Source organism: Aspergillus pseudodeflectus (genome assembly GCF_044049435.1).
Source record: "Aspergillus pseudodeflectus strain CBS 756.74 chromosome Unknown BJX68scaffold_77, whole genome shotgun sequence".
Classification (NCBI taxonomy): domain Eukaryota; kingdom Fungi; phylum Ascomycota; class Eurotiomycetes; order Eurotiales; family Aspergillaceae; genus Aspergillus; species Aspergillus pseudodeflectus.
In genome coordinates this window covers 36423-54157 of record NW_027263853.1, presented here as the reverse complement: position 1 = coordinate 54157, position 17735 = coordinate 36423, and the positions used below count along the sequence as shown (strand labels likewise).

The 17735-nt window shown below is 50.4% G+C and overlaps 7 protein-coding genes across 7 annotated transcripts; 2 read left to right on the top strand and 5 right to left on the bottom strand.

Moving 5' to 3' along the window:
* Positions 1-59: 59 nt before the first annotated feature.
* Positions 60-1968, bottom strand: BJX68DRAFT_272266 (uncharacterized protein; the record flags this gene model as incomplete). Its single annotated transcript, XM_071047164.1, has 2 exons — positions 60-1445; positions 1507-1968. The coding sequence occupies 2 exons, from the start codon at positions 1966-1968 to the stop codon at positions 60-62; spliced, it is 1848 nt and encodes a 615-aa protein (XP_070893378.1).
* A 362-nt stretch (positions 1969-2330) lies between these two features.
* On the bottom strand, positions 2331-3466 carry BJX68DRAFT_248128 (dual specificity protein phosphatase family protein). Its single transcript, XM_071041869.1, has one exon. It carries the CDS (start codon positions 3403-3405, stop codon positions 2464-2466), a length of 942 nt encoding a protein of 313 aa, XP_070893377.1. The 5' UTR covers positions 3406-3466; the 3' UTR covers positions 2331-2463.
* Positions 3467-3618: 152 nt separating this feature from the next.
* Positions 3619-6133, bottom strand: BJX68DRAFT_248126 (allantoate permease family MFS transporter). Its single transcript, XM_071041868.1, has 7 exons — positions 5477-6133; positions 5374-5418; positions 5121-5312; positions 4865-5010; positions 4755-4814; positions 4447-4701; positions 3619-4397 (listed from the first exon to the last, which is right to left on the bottom strand). Exons 1-7 carry the CDS (start codon positions 5670-5672, stop codon positions 3801-3803), a joined length of 1491 nt encoding a protein of 496 aa, XP_070893376.1. The 5' UTR covers positions 5673-6133; the 3' UTR covers positions 3619-3800.
* A 30-nt stretch (positions 6134-6163) lies between these two features.
* On the bottom strand, positions 6164-8229 carry BJX68DRAFT_248124 (NmrA-like family protein). Its single transcript, XM_071041867.1, has 2 exons — positions 6712-8229; positions 6164-6650 (listed from the first exon to the last, which is right to left on the bottom strand). Exon 1 carries the CDS (start codon positions 7758-7760, stop codon positions 6738-6740), a length of 1023 nt encoding a protein of 340 aa, XP_070893375.1. The 5' UTR covers positions 7761-8229; the 3' UTR covers positions 6164-6650; positions 6712-6737.
* Positions 8230-8690: 461 nt separating this feature from the next.
* On the top strand, positions 8691-10512 carry BJX68DRAFT_200985 (aminotransferase, class III). Its single transcript, XM_071037560.1, has 5 exons — positions 8691-8847; positions 8917-9222; positions 9286-9632; positions 9697-10149; positions 10217-10512. The coding sequence occupies exons 1-5, from the start codon at positions 8820-8822 to the stop codon at positions 10466-10468; spliced, it is 1386 nt and encodes a 461-aa protein (XP_070893374.1). The 5' UTR covers positions 8691-8819; the 3' UTR covers positions 10469-10512.
* A 44-nt stretch (positions 10513-10556) lies between these two features.
* On the bottom strand, positions 10557-13609 carry ysh1 (cleavage polyadenylation factor subunit YSH1; the record flags this gene model as incomplete). The annotated part of the gene is made up of 5 exons (XM_071047163.1): positions 10557-11092; positions 11146-11794; positions 11848-12991; positions 13137-13399; positions 13457-13609. The coding sequence occupies 5 exons, from the start codon at positions 13607-13609 to the stop codon at positions 10557-10559; spliced, it is 2745 nt and encodes a 914-aa protein (XP_070893373.1).
* A 362-nt stretch (positions 13610-13971) lies between these two features.
* On the top strand, positions 13972-16382 carry BJX68DRAFT_248118 (uncharacterized protein). Its single transcript, XM_071041866.1, has 2 exons — positions 13972-15303; positions 15363-16382. Exons 1-2 carry the CDS (start codon positions 14223-14225, stop codon positions 16013-16015), a joined length of 1734 nt encoding a protein of 577 aa, XP_070893372.1. The 5' UTR covers positions 13972-14222; the 3' UTR covers positions 16016-16382.
* Positions 16383-17735: the final 1353 nt, after the last annotated feature.

Here is a 17735-nt window from a genome sequence, read left to right as displayed (position 1 = left end):
TCGGTATTTTACTCAGTAGTTCTCTTGATGAAACCATACGACTAGGGTAAGAATGCTAACTAACATGCTGATTTAAGCTCAGTTGAAAGAAGTACCATCTCGTCCCCAGGGATCACATTGTCTCCTTCATCCAGCCAACTACCATCATACACGCCAGATGACCCAGACCTGGATGGGAAGGTCTCACATTCTGCCAGACTCATGGAAACACTTGCAGTTGTTGAAGTCTCTGGACTCGTAGCATCCGTCTCTGGCGAGCCGAGATTCGAGAACTCGAATAATTCATCCGAGTCAGCTCTCGAGGGCGCTGGCGACGGCGATAGACCGATGAAGACTGGAGTTTTGACCAGGCCCATGAATTCAGAACCGTAGTTGGCGGTGCTACTTTCCGGGAGTCTTGCTCGGTGTTCCGGCGTGTATGTAGTATTTCCATTTCTCGCTGTTATTATCTCGCTGATCACCTCTAGGAAGAAAGACGATGGCTCTTGGGGAGAGGATCCCGGCTCTGGGTTCAGACGGTTGGTGTTGTTTTCTGTTAGAGGGAAGCACGAAGCTGAATTCGCTCTGTGGGTGGCCCCGTGCAGCCGCGCGAGCCTTTCGCCAACACTCGCAGAGACGTAGTGATGCAGAGGAGGGGGTCTGAGGTAGAAGCTCGTTGCTGGAGCGGAGAGAGTTTCGTCCCGTTGAGGCTGTCCTTGGTCTTCCCTCTTTCGTTTTCGGCCATGGATGTTATCATATCCGACCGGGTTCTTGAAACAGAGAGTTAGAAATTGCTTGGTGGAATTGGGATCACCGTTAGACCGGGCATAAGTCACTTTCGCTCCTTCAGCTGAGCTTCCGAACCAGCGTAGCAAGGCCCCTTGCACATTGGGCAGCGTAATAGTTGGCTTGTCTTGCGCAGTAGATAGCTCTGCGTCCTCGGAGAGTAAGATAGGGCTAGAGCTGAGCTCAATCGCCTCATGGACCGATCCTTCTTCCTCATCAGCTTGAACAAGGACAATATCATTTCCCCAATCACCGGCAAACTTGGCGTCTATCCCACGGGCACGTAGAAACTTTCTTGCAGCAGTGAGTTCGGTCCCCTCGCAACAAAGAAAGTCAAAGCCCGTCTCCATGGCTCGCCTCACAATGGAGAACGTCTGACGAGATGCCTTGCGGAACAGGAGTAGGTACGGGTAGTCTCGGCTCTGGGCACTGTTATCCAGCTTCAGTAAGTCCTTGAGCTGCTTAGCTCTCATTGCGCTCAACTCGGCGTCTTCGAATCTGATCTGTTGGGAACGGCGGCAAAGGAGGTCCTCATTGGTCTCGCACTCTTCTTCTGTTAGACCGAGCATATGGTTGACCTTGGACCAGGTGTGACGCTCGAGCAAATTGCTGAAGATTTCCGTTTGCATTCGGCGAGAGAGGTCGGCCCAGGTTGGGCTTCGGCTGTCTGCCGTGGAAGACTGGAGGCCTTAGTAACAGGATACCTTAGACAGACGTCTCAAGACGCGGATCTTGACTTACCTCAGATGACCCAGCCATAGCCTCATCCGCATCACTATCTTCCATGCCATCCGCAGCAGACAATTCCTGACCCACAGCCGCCATCTTGGCCATATTGCTCACATAGATCGGGTTCATCTCTCCATTGCTCGCCATATGGTTCTCCAGTACATTCATAGGCATATCCTCGAGCTCGTCCCTCGCGGCAGCATCCTTCTGGTCTCCAGGATTTGTCAATTGGCATATGGCTTCTAAGCTCTTTCTCGCAGTTGTCCGGTCATCGTTGGTCTGGTTTCTCTCGTTGTCTTCGGCCCGTGGGCTATTGAGCGTCGGAAATGCAGCAGGGGGAAGATTCGGGTTAAATTCAGAGAAGCGTGGCTTTGGGTCATTCTTCGGCTTTCGCAATGGCTTTTGAGAGAGCGGGAGGCAGACATGGTCTTGGTGAAGGCGTTCAGGGAGACGGACGGTTTCACGAAGCCTCATAATGCTCGATTGGGTCTCGCCTTTTTGCTTGCTGGATCAGGAATAAGTCAAAGAGTCATGATAAGGATACTTGGAGAGAAACAGAAGAGAATGAGAGTGCTGGAGAGGATACAAAGATAGGGCGTTTGGTGTCTGTAATGACTGTGTGCCTATACTGCCATTGACAGGGGCATAAGGAGTGTATGGGCAACAGCGAGGCGCCCTTCAAGAGTAGAGATGGCTGTAGGTAGGATTTGGAAAAGCAAATCAATGTTTGGGGAAAGGTGTTGTGGAAGGTCCAGTGTTGGTCAATCTTTTACTTGCGCAAATTGTTGGTAATTGAATGGAGCTACCTGTTTTGAAAACCCAAGCCTCGCGAAATGCCCTCATTATGCGGATATTCATTAAGCTCAAATGCCTAGACGCCTGAACCTGCAGTTGCCTGGCTGATTATGGTAGACGAGAACTAAGATACAAAGAAGGGAAAGGCCATGAAAAACACGGTAAACGCAATGCCTAGCGATCCTGGAATGGTGCCAAAGGCTTCCTATCTGCAGAGAATTCCGCCTCCATACTCTCATACTCTGGGGGTTCGTTTTCCACTTGGTCGGCAAAGCTTCGTTTCTTTGATAGTGTCATCGTCGGAGCAGCTAAACTCGAGTGCGCAAAGACAGACTTTCTCGCATTCTCAACATCACTCTTGGCCACCAAAATTCCTTCAAAAGCGCTCAACAGAGGCCTCAACCCATCCTCCATGTCGATACAGAACCGCTGCGAGTGAAGGAAGTTGAGAGCGTGGCCCAACTCCATGTTGAGCATAACCATCAGATACGCCACCACGACCGAGGCAGACAGCCCGTTTCCGGTTTCGCAGAATACGAGAACCTTTTTGGGAATGGGCTGTCCGGACACCGAATCTATTGAAGGATAGATATGATCGTTGATGCGTCGTATAGCTTGCGGCAATCTAGCGATGACGTCCTGACTACTGGAGACATCGAAAGAGTCCGACTCGATACCCAGATCTGCGGCGGCTTTGTGTCCTGAGACAAGTCGTAATTTTGCCAGCCGCTCGTCTCGAACACCAAACAGAAGAGTGAAACCTTCATCTCTGAGCCACTGCTTGTTCGAGAGACAGCTCCACGGTCCGAGATACAGAAACGGAAGGATCCGTTGCGCCTCCCGGCGCAAACTGTATGTCCAGTCGACCTCCGCTTGTGGAAGAGTGAAAATCTTCGGATCGAGGTGCTGGAAAAAGCCGGGACTGACGAATTCACCTTCGGGAAAGCGATGAGTGCCAAAACTGGGACGTTCTGAAGCGTTGAAGCCATAGCCATTGTATTGAACGTCAGGGTAGTTGACTGTTGCAAGCCTCTGCGTGTACTGATGTGTGGGAATATAGTGGGAGCCGGCCTGCCCTGACATGGGGACCTCTGAAGAGGGAAATGCAGAACCCATCGTAGATAGACTTTGGGAGGAAGATTTGAGATCTGATGAGAAGGAGTTGTGGCTGTGGACTTGCGGAGGTAGAAAGCAAATTGCGAGTTTACTTCACTCTCATTAAAACGAGGAGACACCCGAGCCCAGCCTTTCCCTTTTCGGAATGGTTACCTGAGGGCCTTTGATAACGCCCTTTGCTGCCTTGACCAGAAACCGACAAAGATAATATCCGAAAGAACGTAGAAAAGAGTCTTGAAAAATCAGCCAACCGCTAGTTACTATTCATAGGTCCAGTCTGGATAATTAGAGCTGTGTTCAACATCTTCACTAAACCCTTTTAACTCTCATCAACCATACAAGCAAGACACTAAATAAACAGTCATCTTCTTTATACCCTAATCAACAAAAACCGATCAGGTCTGAAAGATCCAGCGCGGATCCTTGTCTCCTTGGAAGTCGCCCTCTGCATCGCCAATATCACCCATCAGTGCTTGAAGACCTTCACGCTCCCTAGTCTCAGCCTTTTTAGCGTTTTCTCGGTTGAGGACTTGCCACAGAATGAACACAACCACGATATTAGCCGCAAGATAACCCAATGCGAACCCGTGGCCGAGAAAGTAGCGGGGGCTGGTTTCCGTCCGATACAATTGTGTCCCAAGGACAGCACCAAGGTTGCCAATGGAAATCTGCATCGCATTAGCGATGGCTCGCTTCGTTTGGCCCGAAACATTGTTGGCGGGCCACGAGAGGACGATCGCAACAGCAGGATAGATGCCAGCACAGCAGAAAAAGGTTCCCGTATACGAAACGCCGGGTTTACGGCCTGCAAGGAGAATAATATAACCAATAATGGCAAATGCCGAAGAGCCCATAATGAAAGGTGCTCGTCGCCTAGTACGCTCGGAAAGAATCGCAACAGTAATCGTCGTAACGAATCCGAGTGCGTAGGGAGGTACAGTGAGCAACTGGGCCTTGGCTGCACTGTAGCCGAGTTCCTTGATGATGGTTGGCTATTTTTCGGGTTAGAAGACTAATCAATGCAATCAGCAAGGAACTTACCAGGAATAGAGAGAGCGTATATAAGGGGAGGGACATTGTATGGAATCCAAGCCCATACAACCAGACCTTGGGGTCTCTGACAGCGTCGAGCACAGCCGACCAAGTAAATTTCTCTTCACGCGTCGCATCATTATCATGCTTTAGGCGAAAGGTGATGAACCTTCGCTCCTTGTCTGACAAGAATTCTGCGGTTGCTGGATAATTGTAAACCCAGAAATAAGCAACAAGAGCCATTACCACAGTCAGCAGACCTTCCTGTATTCAGTCAGTACGCAGTTTAGGATGCGGAATTTATATCCAAATCCTACCAAGATAAAGATCCATCGCCAGCCGGCGTAGCCGCCAACCCCTCGCATATGTGCGATACCCTAGCAGGCAGTCAGGAACTGTGTAGTGAGTATACCGTTTGAAAACATACCCAAGCAAGAATGCCACCGAAAGCACCAGCAAGCGAAGCAGCACTGAAAAACAATGCAACACGGTAATGCTGTTCATTTCGCTTATACCACATAGACAAATAGAAGACGACTCCAGGAAAGAGACCACTTTCCGCAATACCAAGGGCTGCAATGGGACAGATGCTTCCAGCTTCAAGGATCAGAGACCCGAGAAGATGGAGGAGCATCGGAGCTACGTTAGCAGTGTCTATATAATCTGAGTAAGCTTGGACTTACCTGTTCGCGAGGTAAGGTATCCGGCATAGTTTTGGACGACACCAAGAAGTGTGGCAACAATACCCCAAATCAGAGTAAGCGTCGGAAGCCACATTCGGGGCGTGGTCTTCTTCAATATAATATTGCAAGGGACCTCGAACACAACGTAACCAATGAAGTACAAGGTCAACCCAGTAAGGTATTGATTTCCGGCTATACAGATCCACGGCGTCAGTATCAACGTATAACATGCGACAATGAAGGTGGTTCGTACTCATGCCAACATCATCAGTCAGGCCTTCCAGACGCGCATTGCCGACTAACAATCGTATATATTAGCATGGAAATCGCCAAGTCGAGAGCTCATAGACTTGTACCGTTACTCCGATCGAGGAATGACAAAAGGTATAATATCGTTAGCGGTGGCAGCAGCTTATAATCGAGCCTCCGAAGTAGGGCTTTCTCGTTGATATCGGCAAATTCGTCTGCAACAGTGCTTTCCGCCGGGGAGCTGTCATACTTCTCGCGAGAAGCATCGAGATCCGACCCCTGGACTTCTTTCTGGTCCGCCATGGTTCGCTAAAGGCACAGTGATCTCAACTTGCGATAAGCGTGATATTCCAGAAGGAGACAACGAAGACTCGTGCAGGAGGAGAATTTTGCGACATCCTATCCTGGCGCACAGTTTCCGGCTGGCTTATTTAAAGCTGTCAACGGCGCTCGAGGCAGCGCGCATGGCAGGAAGCACATCATCGCAGCTACCGTTTGCGCGATGACGGCTGCGAATCCCAGAGGTTCTTGTCGTGGGGGTCTGGATCACGACGCTCGTTAGGACAGCCGATCCCACATGGCAGCGAAACATCTTTCAGGCGTCAAAGCCAATGGTTGTTGACTATGTCATATCAAAACGAATCCCTCGGTTGGCTGTGTGACTTTTGTTGATGAGCAATATGGGCTCCGCGATGACGAGATCGAGCCACTTCTCCCGTGCTTTTCTTGTTCAAGTCTAGAGCAGAATAGCTTGTTCACGGGCCCTATCAAACAGCGCAATTTCCCGGCCGAGAAAGCAAATAAGGAATGGTGGCATTCCGTATTAGGCTTAAACACAACAAGCCTCCCCTCGTTTTCTTTCTTGGAACTACAACGTCTTCATCTGCCCAGACTCACCAAGACATTCCCAAGGTTCAGCGTACTTTCGTATCGCTTTCTCCCATCAAGATGAGCATTCACGACGCTGACTGACGCAACCAATTGCCTGGGGTCCGACCTCTCAGGGCACGAACCCCCTTCCATGCCGAAGCGCTCCCCGTTTATTCAGGGGAAACCTTGAAAGCGAAGAGCAACATCCTCCCACGGACTGAGGGGCCGTAGGTGTGGAACACATCAACGAGGCTGATGAAACGAAATATGGATCATTTGTGGATGGTCTGAGAAGAAGAAAAAGCCTAACTGAACGGGTCTTGTGTGGGGTTTTCCTCTGAAGAAGCTTGGGATCCTTCAATGCAAGAGGTAGAACACGCGAATGAGAAAGTACTCGTTGATCAACTCCTGGTAGGATACTTAAAAGCGAAGAAATAAAAAGACAACCTGAGCTTACATACACACCACATAGGAAGACGCGAAACAAATGCCTAAAGCTCAAGCCTCGAACTTGTCCTTGTTGCGCTCCGCCCATTCAGCGAATCTCATCGTTGGTCTCTTAAGAATCCTTTCAACGTTTGCCTTGAGTTCCGGGTCAAGTGGCTCATTGACATTTGCCTGCCTTTCATTCAATCCCGCAAAGTTCGATGTCAGGACCTTGGCCATTGGCTCTGGCAGACCGCTTTTGGAAATCAAAGTCTGCAGATGCTCGTCCGGGCTGACTTTTGTCACTTTCACCGGCTGTTTAATTGCATTTGCAATCGCCTCGATAGCACCGGCCACGGTCAAATCCTCCTCTGCTCCGAGTAGGAAAATGGGGCTTTCATGCTCACCCTCAATTGTCCCAGCGAGAATCGTCCCACAGACTGCGCCGATGTCTTCCGGGGTGATGTAGTCGAACTTGAGGTCTGGAAAGGCCCATTTCACCTCCTTGTCTTCTATAATCTGCCTCTGCCACCAAAGGGAATTGCTCGCGAAGAAGGATGGCCGTACCGCCACGTATCCCTGCGGCCCAAAAACATCCTCTAGCGATATCTCAACCTGAGCGTGCTCGTAACCGATATAGTTGCTTGGCTGAACTGTCCGAATATCGCCTTGTACAGCGAAGCTGCTCAGAAGGACCACACGCTTGACACCCCCTGCCTTGAGTGCCTCGGCGGTGGACCGCATATGGTCCGGAGATGCCCCGAGAGTGGCATAAATGAAGGCGTGTGTTGCGCCTGTCTTGGATACCGTAGCGCGGATGGAGTCTGGCTGGCTGAGGTCGGCTTGGACTCTTTCATAAAGGTTGGACTTTTGTTCTTCGGTAGGACTTAGACCGGGGATGGACTTTGAGGTATCGCGCATTGCGAGAAAGACTTTGGCTCCAAGAGAATGAGCTGTGCGAGCAACGATCGAGCCAACTCCCCCAGTTGGGCCGAAGACCAACACCTTTCTAAGGCTCATTGTGACGTGGCTTGTGCTGGACGGCTTGATCAGAATAGGATGTGTTGAAGATGGACGGGAAATACCACGGTTCATCTGACCTTCACTTTATACCTTAGCCACGTCCGCCAATTTCCCCCATACATGACGCTGATCGGGGAAGTCGCCTGCCGACCACCGAACCTTCGTGTTGAGCATCGTATTGGCGCCCTTGTACAATCTCGACACACTCGAAATACGAGGTCATTTGTAAGCCATTATCGGGGATCGGGCGCTCTGAGGCACCGGTTCACAATGCTTATTTGTAATCTCCATTGAGAATTGAGTTCCTCTTTGGCTCCGAATTCATTGTGGAGAAAGGGTCTAGAGCACAGCTTGATGAATAATGGAGAAGCTCTCAGATCCGCCTTGACGGCCACCGGCCATGATGTCGAACTGTCGGTCGGGAATTTATTATGCGTGATCCCGCGCCGTCGTATCCTCAACGCCCGCCCTCCACGACGCTCAAGTCTTTCTTTGAGCGCCGATAGTCTAATCAATAATGCCTATATTGCGAGGATTCGCCGACCGCTCCCTGCGATACGCTCTTCTTCCCATTGATCATTTGTACCTGGTAGAAAAAATCGCGGAATTTCTCTCCACACAATATCATAAAGGATATCAAAAACTGCTCCGTAGCAAATGCTTAAAAATAACCAAGTAATGCTTCCTTAGTCTCTTGCTATACAAGTAACCCAGCCATTCTATGAGGGCAGCTAACTGCTATGCTTACCACCCGCTATGAGCTAGCAAGCACATTTACAACGCCATTGTGAGTTGTTTCGTATCTTATGCGAGTGATTGAAGCCCCCCGCATGAACTCGAGCAATCTTCATTCGACGATAACAGGTTGGCCGATGCGGGGACCCCAACAGCAACAATCGGCTCCCCGGCGCATTCGACCAACCACATTCTCGGTTTCTTTGTATCGGCATACCGAAAGAGAGTTTCTCCACTTGCGACATGCAATGTGACTCTGCGAGTCGGCGGATGTTGCCCACTGGTAGGATTATTATAAAAGGGGCTCGCTTTCATTCAAACGAGCGCCCAACTCACATTATATCGCATTACTGGTTCTTGTCCGCCGGATAGTATCTTTTCGTGGAAACCTGCAAGATGAGCGCCCAGGTTGCAGACAAGTCAGGTACGTACAGAGCCACGACAACCCCGCCTTCTCCAACTTCCACCTTTCTGTCTAACACGACAAGCACAGACTCCCCGATGGCAAGTGCTGTCCTCCATCGACATACCAGCTTTGTCCCCAAAAAGGCAGTTGGGGGAAAAGGTAGTTATCTTTTCCTCGAAGACGGCACCAAGTTTTTGGATTCAACGGGGGGTGCTGCGGTTTCCTGTCTAGGTCATGGCAACGAGAAGGTCAATCAGGCCATCACCGATCAGTTGCAGAAAATTTCGTACTGTCACACTGCATTCTTTGGAACAGACGTGTCTGAAGAGCTTGCTCGATTTCTTGTTGATTCGACGGGCGGGAAATTTTCCAAGTTGTATGTTGTTAGCTCTGGTATGACCCTCCTTTCGTCCACTTTGAAGTGTTGAAACTTGCGTGCTAATCATGATATTTCAGGCTCCGAAGCGGTCGAAGCCGCATTGAAGCTCTCCCGACAATATTTCCTCGAATTGCCAACACCCCAACCGCAACGAACGCGATTCATCGCCCGCAAGCCCTCCTACCACGGTATCACACTGGGTGCTCTAGGGGCAGGCGGTCATGTCATCCGACGAGAGCCATTTGAGCCTCTTCTCTCAACAAACACATCACACGTCTCGCCATGCTACGCTTACCGGGGCAAGAAAGACGGCGAATCCGACGCAGATTATGTCACGCGTCTTGCCGACGAGCTTGACGCTGAGTTTCAACATGTTGGACCGGATACGGTGTGCGCGTTCATTGCGGAACCTGTTGTCGGAGCCGTATAGTCCCTTCTCCCTCTCGTTCTTTGATTTCTTTTGCTAACCATGACTTCCTCGAAAATAGGCTTTAGGTTGCGTCCCCGCGGTCCCCGGATACTTCCCTGCGATGAAATCAGTCTGCGAGAAATACGGAGCCCTGTTTATCCTCGACGAGGTTATGAGCGGCATGGGTCGCTGCGGTAGCCTTCACGCCTGGGAGCAAGAAGGTATTGTGCCGGATTTGCAGACAATTGGGAAGGCCCTTGGGGGTGGATATGCTCCTGTGTCGGGGCTTCTGATCTCGGATAAGATCGTGCAAGCTATCGACAAAGGTACCGGTTCATTCCGACATGGACAAACGTATCAGGGTCATCCGGTCTCGTGTGCCGCCGCGTTGGCGGTGCAAAAGGTCATCAAAGAGGAGAGTCTGTTGGAGAATGTCCGGAGTATGGGTGGGTATTTGGAAAAGAAACTGAGGGAGACCCTGGGAGACCATCCATACGTTGGAGACATAAGGGGCAAGGGATTGTTTTGGGGTGTGAGTTGTTTCCATTTCAAGCTTCGTATGACTATAGGAAGATGCTTACTGACTGGAATCAATCTAGATCGAGTTTGTCAAGGATAAAACGACCAAAGAGCCATTCAGCACTGAGACTACAGTGGCGCTTCTTATCCAGGAGACCGGGCTCAAGCCTGAACATGCGATATCGCTGTATGCTTCATCAGGGACTGCTGACGGAATTAGGGGTGATCATGTCATTCTGGCACCCCCGTATAATGTTACCAAGGAGGAGATTGACATTATTGTCGAGACGACGAGGAAAGTCGTTAATGAAGTGTTTGCTCGAGTAGGATGAGGATTCAGGTAAGGTTAATGAATTATGTTCTACGGACTATGTCGGAGATTATTGGACTAGATTCGCTCTTATTATACATATTCCAGAACTAAGCTTTAGCTTCGGCTTCCAGCCCCTTGGAGACTACATCCCCGTTTGTAGCAGTAGTCGAAGAATTCAGAGACCACATACTCGCAACAGTCTCAACAGCGCGCTCAATCACTACCCTTACTCGGTCCCTTAAGACTGCATTGACACATTCGACCTCCAGATCCTCCAGCCATACCCTCGCAACATGCTTATCTACTTTGATCTCGATGCCAGGGACGGGGATACCAATGGCTTGAAGACGGGCGAGTTCAGCCGCTTCAAGTTTTGCAATCGTCGCATCATCACGGAGATCCTTGGTTTCGGAGGAGGCGGCCTTGGAGTCAGACTTGGCGGTGCCGTTCGTTGCTGTCTGGCGGTCCTCCGTTGAAGGAAGTCGTGGCCGCTCGATAGGCGCAATGTCAGAGCCGAATTGCGCTTCTAGCATCATTAGGAGGCGGGCGAATCGTTCTTCGGCATCCTGAGCGGCGTGTGGGTTGATCAGGTCTAGCCCGTCATCGTGGTGATGGTGGTGCTTGTGATTGTGCTTAGCAGATTCTGTGAGTTTAACATTAGCAGGCGCGACGATGCATAATACAAGAATAACATACGTTTCACGGACGCCGGGCTGCTTTCCACGGTGAGGAGAACGGCCATGACGGCATCGGCCACTCCGTCATTCATCATGTTTCCTTCCCACTGCAGCTCTACCTCGCGTGTACGAGGGTGATATCGGACTATGACGCAGCCCAGGACAAGGTATGTCTGCGGCTTTTCCATAGGAATCTCCTCATCTGCAGCTTCCACCTTCACATGCTGTTTTGATCCGTTGATCTCGGCTTCTCGGTCCTCTTCCTTTGTGTCGTTGCCGATCTCTTCAATGGCACCAAATGTACCCTCTAGAGCCCATTTTATCAAATCCATACTTGCAGAGCTTAGGGTGATGTGCTGTCTGCAGGTAATGGTCGTGGTCGCAAGACCAGCGTATTCGCGGAGATCATCTGGTGCCATTAATGACAGATCGAAGCCGTTTTGAACCAGAACTCCGGCCATGAGCGGCCCTTCCTCTTGCTCCGTAGGGATTGTCATTTGCGCTAGTTTACCCACGACCTTGGCAATTTTGTCTTTTCTGAAAGGGATCCGGACTTCCTCGCAGTTGGCGGGGGTGTAGACCTTGACTTTGACGGTTTTGTCTGCATTGAGACTGAGCAGTTTAGATTTGAGACGCATCATCTGATGTTTCTCACCGTGGACCAGAATCTGTGAAGTATTAGTCGTAGGTTGAGCGAAGACAATAGGGGATTAATACGTACCACAACAGGAGCCGAAACCTCTTCGATAAAATTCCGGTTTTCGACTCCATCAACGTGAGCTGCAAAGGAGATTTCATCGACAGTGCATCGTCTGGGAATCATGATTTTCTGCTCTTCATCATTACCACCCATGCGGGTCCTGCCCATTCCGGTGGCTGCTCTCGACATGACAGCTGGGATTTGATCAGGTTCATTGAGAAGCTGTTTAGCCATTGTGCCTTCCACGCTGTAACCTGTCATTACAACGCCGTTGCGCTCGTTGGGAGCCCATCGTTCCAATAGCTCTCTACTTGTACCAGTTTGTAGCATACCCGGCGACGCCAGAATGACGCATCCTCCCACATCATCAAACCGTTCGAGACTACGTAGACTCCGGACGAACCTAAAGTCCCACGGTCCCGCACTGATACTCTTGTCGCCGCTGGCTTCTGCCTCTGCCATTCGTTGGCGGAAGAGCCGTTTGATGTTGTCGTTCATTGCTCCGATATATGTCTGATATACCACCATGCATCTTCGCGCTGTGTTTCCGATGTAGTAGATGGGGATTTTTTGCAATTCAGGATGTGTCTCCCAATATTCGTCCAGAATAAGGAGGAGCTCCTGCGCGCGGCCGAGGGCAAATACAGGCATCAATACTCGGCCTCCGCGGTTCAAGATGCCAGTGATTGACTTCATGAGAGCCGCTTCGCGCTCCAGTCGAGGAGGGTTAGAAGAAATTCCAAAAGTGGATTCGGTTATGAGAACGTCGATTTTCACTCCTCGGGGAACCTCAGCCGGAATAAGGTGGCGATCCTCCTCGCGGGAATAGTCGCCTGTGAAAAGAATATTCAAGCCCGCGATTGACACCAGGAACATTGCAGCTCCAAGCACGTGGCCAGCGGGGAAGGGTGTAATGCGAATGCTGTTGATTGTGTGTGTGGTATTGAAGTCAATCGTCTCGATCATCGGAAGTGTAGACAAGTGATCCTGCTCTGTATATAGTGTGGTCCGCTGGTCCGACGACGACGCTGTATTGTTCACTCGCACATTGTCTTGGATTAACCATTTGTAGATAGCCTTTGTTGCATGCGTCATGAATACACGGCCTTTGAAGTTGGTTTTGCTGAGGACATAGGGGAGCGCGGATGAATGGTCGACGTGGAAGCTGCAAAGCAACGAATGTATTCCATCAGCCAACTATCGATATGACAAAAGGTGGACGAAATTCATGACTAAGGATAATACGCAATACAGGTAATTCGGCACACGGGACACAAGATGAATTGAATTGTATTGCGCTTCTTGTATACATGACGGGGATGAACTGGGAGAATTGTTTGCCGGAAGTCATTCCACTACTGAGATCCAATGGTTCAATGAAGCCATCGCCCACGAAGCAACGATGTAGTATTGGGCATGACAGCATCTCGGCGAGAAGGAAGAAGAGCAGCAAGGAAACTAGGTGTCCGACGTACTGGCTGATCAGAAGAATATCTACCGTGCTCAGGTCGAACTCGTCGAAGAAAGGGAGCGCAGAGAAGCCTTCTTTCGCAGGGTGCATACCAGCATCAAGCTATTAATTTCGAGTCAGAATCTGGCCCCATCAAAGAATTAAAAGACGCAAACGCACCATGACTGTTTTCCCTTTGTACTGAATGATATGACATGACCGGCCGACTTCGTTACCACCACCTAAACAGTAAAAGGCGAGCTCATCCGACGGGTCGACCGGTTCATCCTCGCCAAGGGCATTCAGCGCCGAAGCCTTTCGCTTTGTAGCCATGTTGAGATGTGTTTGTCCGCTAGAAGCTTGAGTAGTCTTCGGAGAACAATCAAACAAGAACCGCGCAAAACACAGTTAATCGAAGGGTTTCAATTAGCGTTCACTTGGTAAGCCATGGCATGCGCTCAAACCAAGCTTATAGCAAACCACTGAAGCTCTCGCTCAAATCAAACAAAAAAAATATTAAAGTAGAGAGTTCGCCGCGTAGGGGCAAGATGGTTGACGAAGGTTTCGTTCCAGGAGAAGGCAGGCAGATTGGGCAGATTGATCTCACATAGCCATCACGTGACTTACCGCCAGCGGACTTTCGTCGCGGGAGCAAAACCTCGTCAAGGCAGAGCTCCCTTTCCGTACGCGCAGTATCCCGATTCACGCCAATTTTTCCACCGCACCCACGGCTTCCCATTTCCTTTTATGTCTCTGCTGGCGGCTTATCGCGATTAAATGTTGGATCCGATGTCTTGAGATGGTCACAGGTGGCGGCGGCGGCGGTTTCCAGCAGTCCGCATCACTCCTTCAACTCACGCGCAAAAGCATATCTTGGTAACTGAGGAAATACCATCGCGTTACTACGTATAAACTTCACCCAGGGCCGGAGGCCAAAGCCAGCAACATGGCGCAAACGCAACCTCAGCAGTTCTCCCAATCCTTTTCACCTCCAGGCTCTTCTCCCTCGCCCGCTCCGTCTCCCATCAATGGAAGTGTTCCACCGCCGAACAAGCGACAACGGCTCTCCCCTCTCCCTCAATCCTCACAGTCACCTTATGCCTCACCGAGCTTCGGAACCTTACAACTCCCACAAAGCCAACCTCTCCCAGTGAACGGAACAAATACAAATGGGATAACACAGACGCCGGTACCCCCACCACCTCCTGGCACAATGGGTCCCCCGTCTCGGCCAGTTGAAAAAGCCACAGATGCAGCCGAACTCACAGATGTGTTGGCGTCATCCGGTATCGATGTGAGGGAAGAGGAAGCCTTTCTCACAAGTAGTTATTCTGGCCCGGGCGTTCAAGCACAACAGCCAACCCGTCCTCAACAGCCGCTTCCTCCACAGCAGCAGCAGCAACAACAGCAACAGCAACTCCCTCCTCTCAATACCTCTTTTGCCTCCCAGGCTTCAACTACCGGAACAGTCTCCGCGACACAGAGTTTTAGTGAGCCCTCACAATACAAGCCCTCAGGCACACAAGAGTCCTTTTACACCGAGCCCTCCACACAACCCCCCGCCCCTTTTCGAGATCCCAATGAGCCGACCCGCGAAGACACGGAGGCGGCCAGGCGTGCACAATACCATCTACAGGAACCGTTCCTGTTGACCAAGGTATTGGAACAGAGACTGCAGAAACGCGGCTTTGATCTAGGAGTACGGATACCTACGGAAGGCCTCTTTCATCCAGTCCCAGGCCGTCCACAGCCTATAGAAGTTACTGGGCCTGATGGTTCGTCCGTTGTCCGTACCGGCCAGACGATCCTCAATCAAGAAGGGGCACCTCTCGTGGATATACTGAACTTATTATCCATATCATGTGAGGAGAGGCTCCGGACAGTGATCGATTATTCTTCTACTCTCGCACAAAGCAGGCGGGCTCACTCACATGGATTGGTGCCGATTGATTGGAAGGATCTCGCGTCGACAGGTGGTAACAACGTGAATGGTCACCGGGATGGACCTCAAACACCTTCCCTCAAAAGTAACTCCCCTGCTCCTCTTTTCAGCAAAATACGAAAGAGTAGACTGACAATATCTCAGGATCTCATGCCGACGTTCAGTCAACGACCAGATCTCTTTCAGATAAATGCCGTCTCCTGGTAGATAAGGATGCCTCATACGAGGAGGCTAGAGCAGCAAAGCGGGCGAAACGCAGCGCAGAAGCCATTCTAGGCGAAGGCGGATCAGTAGTTAGACCTGATTCAGCGGATATACCTGGTTCCGGCGCTTCGACGCCGATCGGCGAAAGAGCTCCCAGCATTGATAAGAAAGGGATATCCAAGAAAGAAGCCAAGAAACTCATGGATGCAAAAGCGAACGAAGCGCAGCAACATCAGCAATCGGTGGAAACAGCACGAATGGCAACCCAAACTATGATGTCGGGAGGAATGTTTGGAAAAAAGAAGACATACTCCTGGCTCAACCGTGGCCCAGCAGCCGGAAGTGGTTTCTCCACACCAACGCGCATCAATAATCCCCCTACGCCAGCGGCTGTCAGTACAGACAAAACACCACGACCCGGAGAGCCTGCTACTGTGCCGAGTAAGCAACTGGGAGCATGGCGGGAGGACAAGGAAAATGGGGCTGGAATACAGGTCCGAGATATTCTGTTTATGCTCGAGCTTGATGGAAGAGCATCCAGGCATATTCAAAAGGCGTATTCGAAAGACTTGAAGGAAGACAAAGCAGACTGATAGCGGCAGTTTTCCGCTCGGTCATTGTCCTCTTGGAGATTTTCTCAATATACTCCTTTTCACGAAATCATCTTTCTTCGTTCCGCATGAGCACTGCGCAGGACCGTGGTTTTATTGGGGGCGTTGCGGTATATCATTCGGGTTTCTAGTCTATGTGTCTCTAATTTTTATTCGCCGTTGACATCTTCTTACTGATCAGTGTGGGCGGTTTTTGAATGCTTGCCTCGATAGGCTATTTCTCCCACTTTCCCCATTTTATCGTTTAATTTGCATTGGGCTCGGCAAGGATCTCATCTTTTCAGATGTGCTGCCCACCTTACTCGAACCCCGTCACTTGATAATGTAAGGAAAATGAAACTATTCCAATGTGCGCTTGGATGTAGACCGTATTTTGATACTAGCAGGAGTATGAGAATCGAGATCGTAGCCTGTCTGAGATGATCATGTCTGGAGCAGGACACTTGCCCACATCGGGTTAGGGTTCTGACGTACACCAAAACGAACCAGACGGCGGACGCGAAGGCCTTGAAACTCTGCAAGGCACAGCAGTCGTTGCGTGTGTGTCTCTCAACTCTCGAGTATCGAATCCACTAGAGATGATCCGCGTGGCCAAGCCAATTGGAGAATCGTGAAAAGGTTCTACTTACCACAAAAGTCGACACGCTGCAAACAGAAACAGCGCGAGGGATGATGTCAGAGGAGGCGAGGACAAAAAGGCGGAGGCGGTTCCCACTGCGTGTCAATTCAATCTCCAATCATTCCATTCTTTGCAACGGCGCCGGCGCCCAGACTCGCCAGACTTAGGGCCGTTTCTACAAATCATAGCAACCGCTTCTTCGCAGTCGCAGCGTGCAACAAATTCGAAAACGCATGACATAGATACGCCGTACGGCCTCTCTTCAGCACGCGGAATGCACCTAAAGCGTTGGTGCTTTGATCGCCTCTCATCGTTTCCATAGATGGGGCGTGTTTCTGACAAGGAGTCATAGCGAAGGCTCCGGCACGCCTCGAAGGGCTCTGGTGGATATCTTGTCTCTCTTACAGTCTGCCTGCCCTTTCCTGTTAAGCCGGCTTACTCCAATAAATGCGTTTGCTCGTGCGATTGGTAGCGACGAGGCCCTGCGGATGTTCTCCGGGGTACACCAAGGCATATTGTGATTCCGATTCTAGTTTTGATCACAGAAATGGATACCTATCTTTTTGGGTGGTTCCGTAATGGCCAATACGGGAGTTTAATGAGTATGTAGTGCTCAGGTATTATTATTCCTGGCGATCGCAAGGCCGCAAATATGACCAGAACTAAGAATGGGGGGAATGGGAAGAGACTGGAACAATATCAAAAACATTCCTCGTAGGATGAGCCCTCCCTCCACGAGGTATCTCTATCTGTCACCATGACATTCTGTCCCTTATGATTAAAGTCCTTTATGGCTCCAGTGGATGCCAGGCGAACGTTCCCACGGCTATTCTTGTCTTGCTCAGCGTCCCAGTGCCGGATTATTGTAGCGATCCCGTCTCGCCTCGCGGGCTCCAGCTATTTCACTTTAAACGCCCATTCAAAACAACCACGCGGTGTAATTTCTGATTTTCGATTTTTGATTTTTTTTTTTGCTGGCGAATTTCTTTATTTCCCAATCCAACGCACTACTTCAGGGGAAAAATTAGGCTCCGGAAATACTATGTAGAGGACATTCTTACGAACCGCGCGCACTGTTTCTTG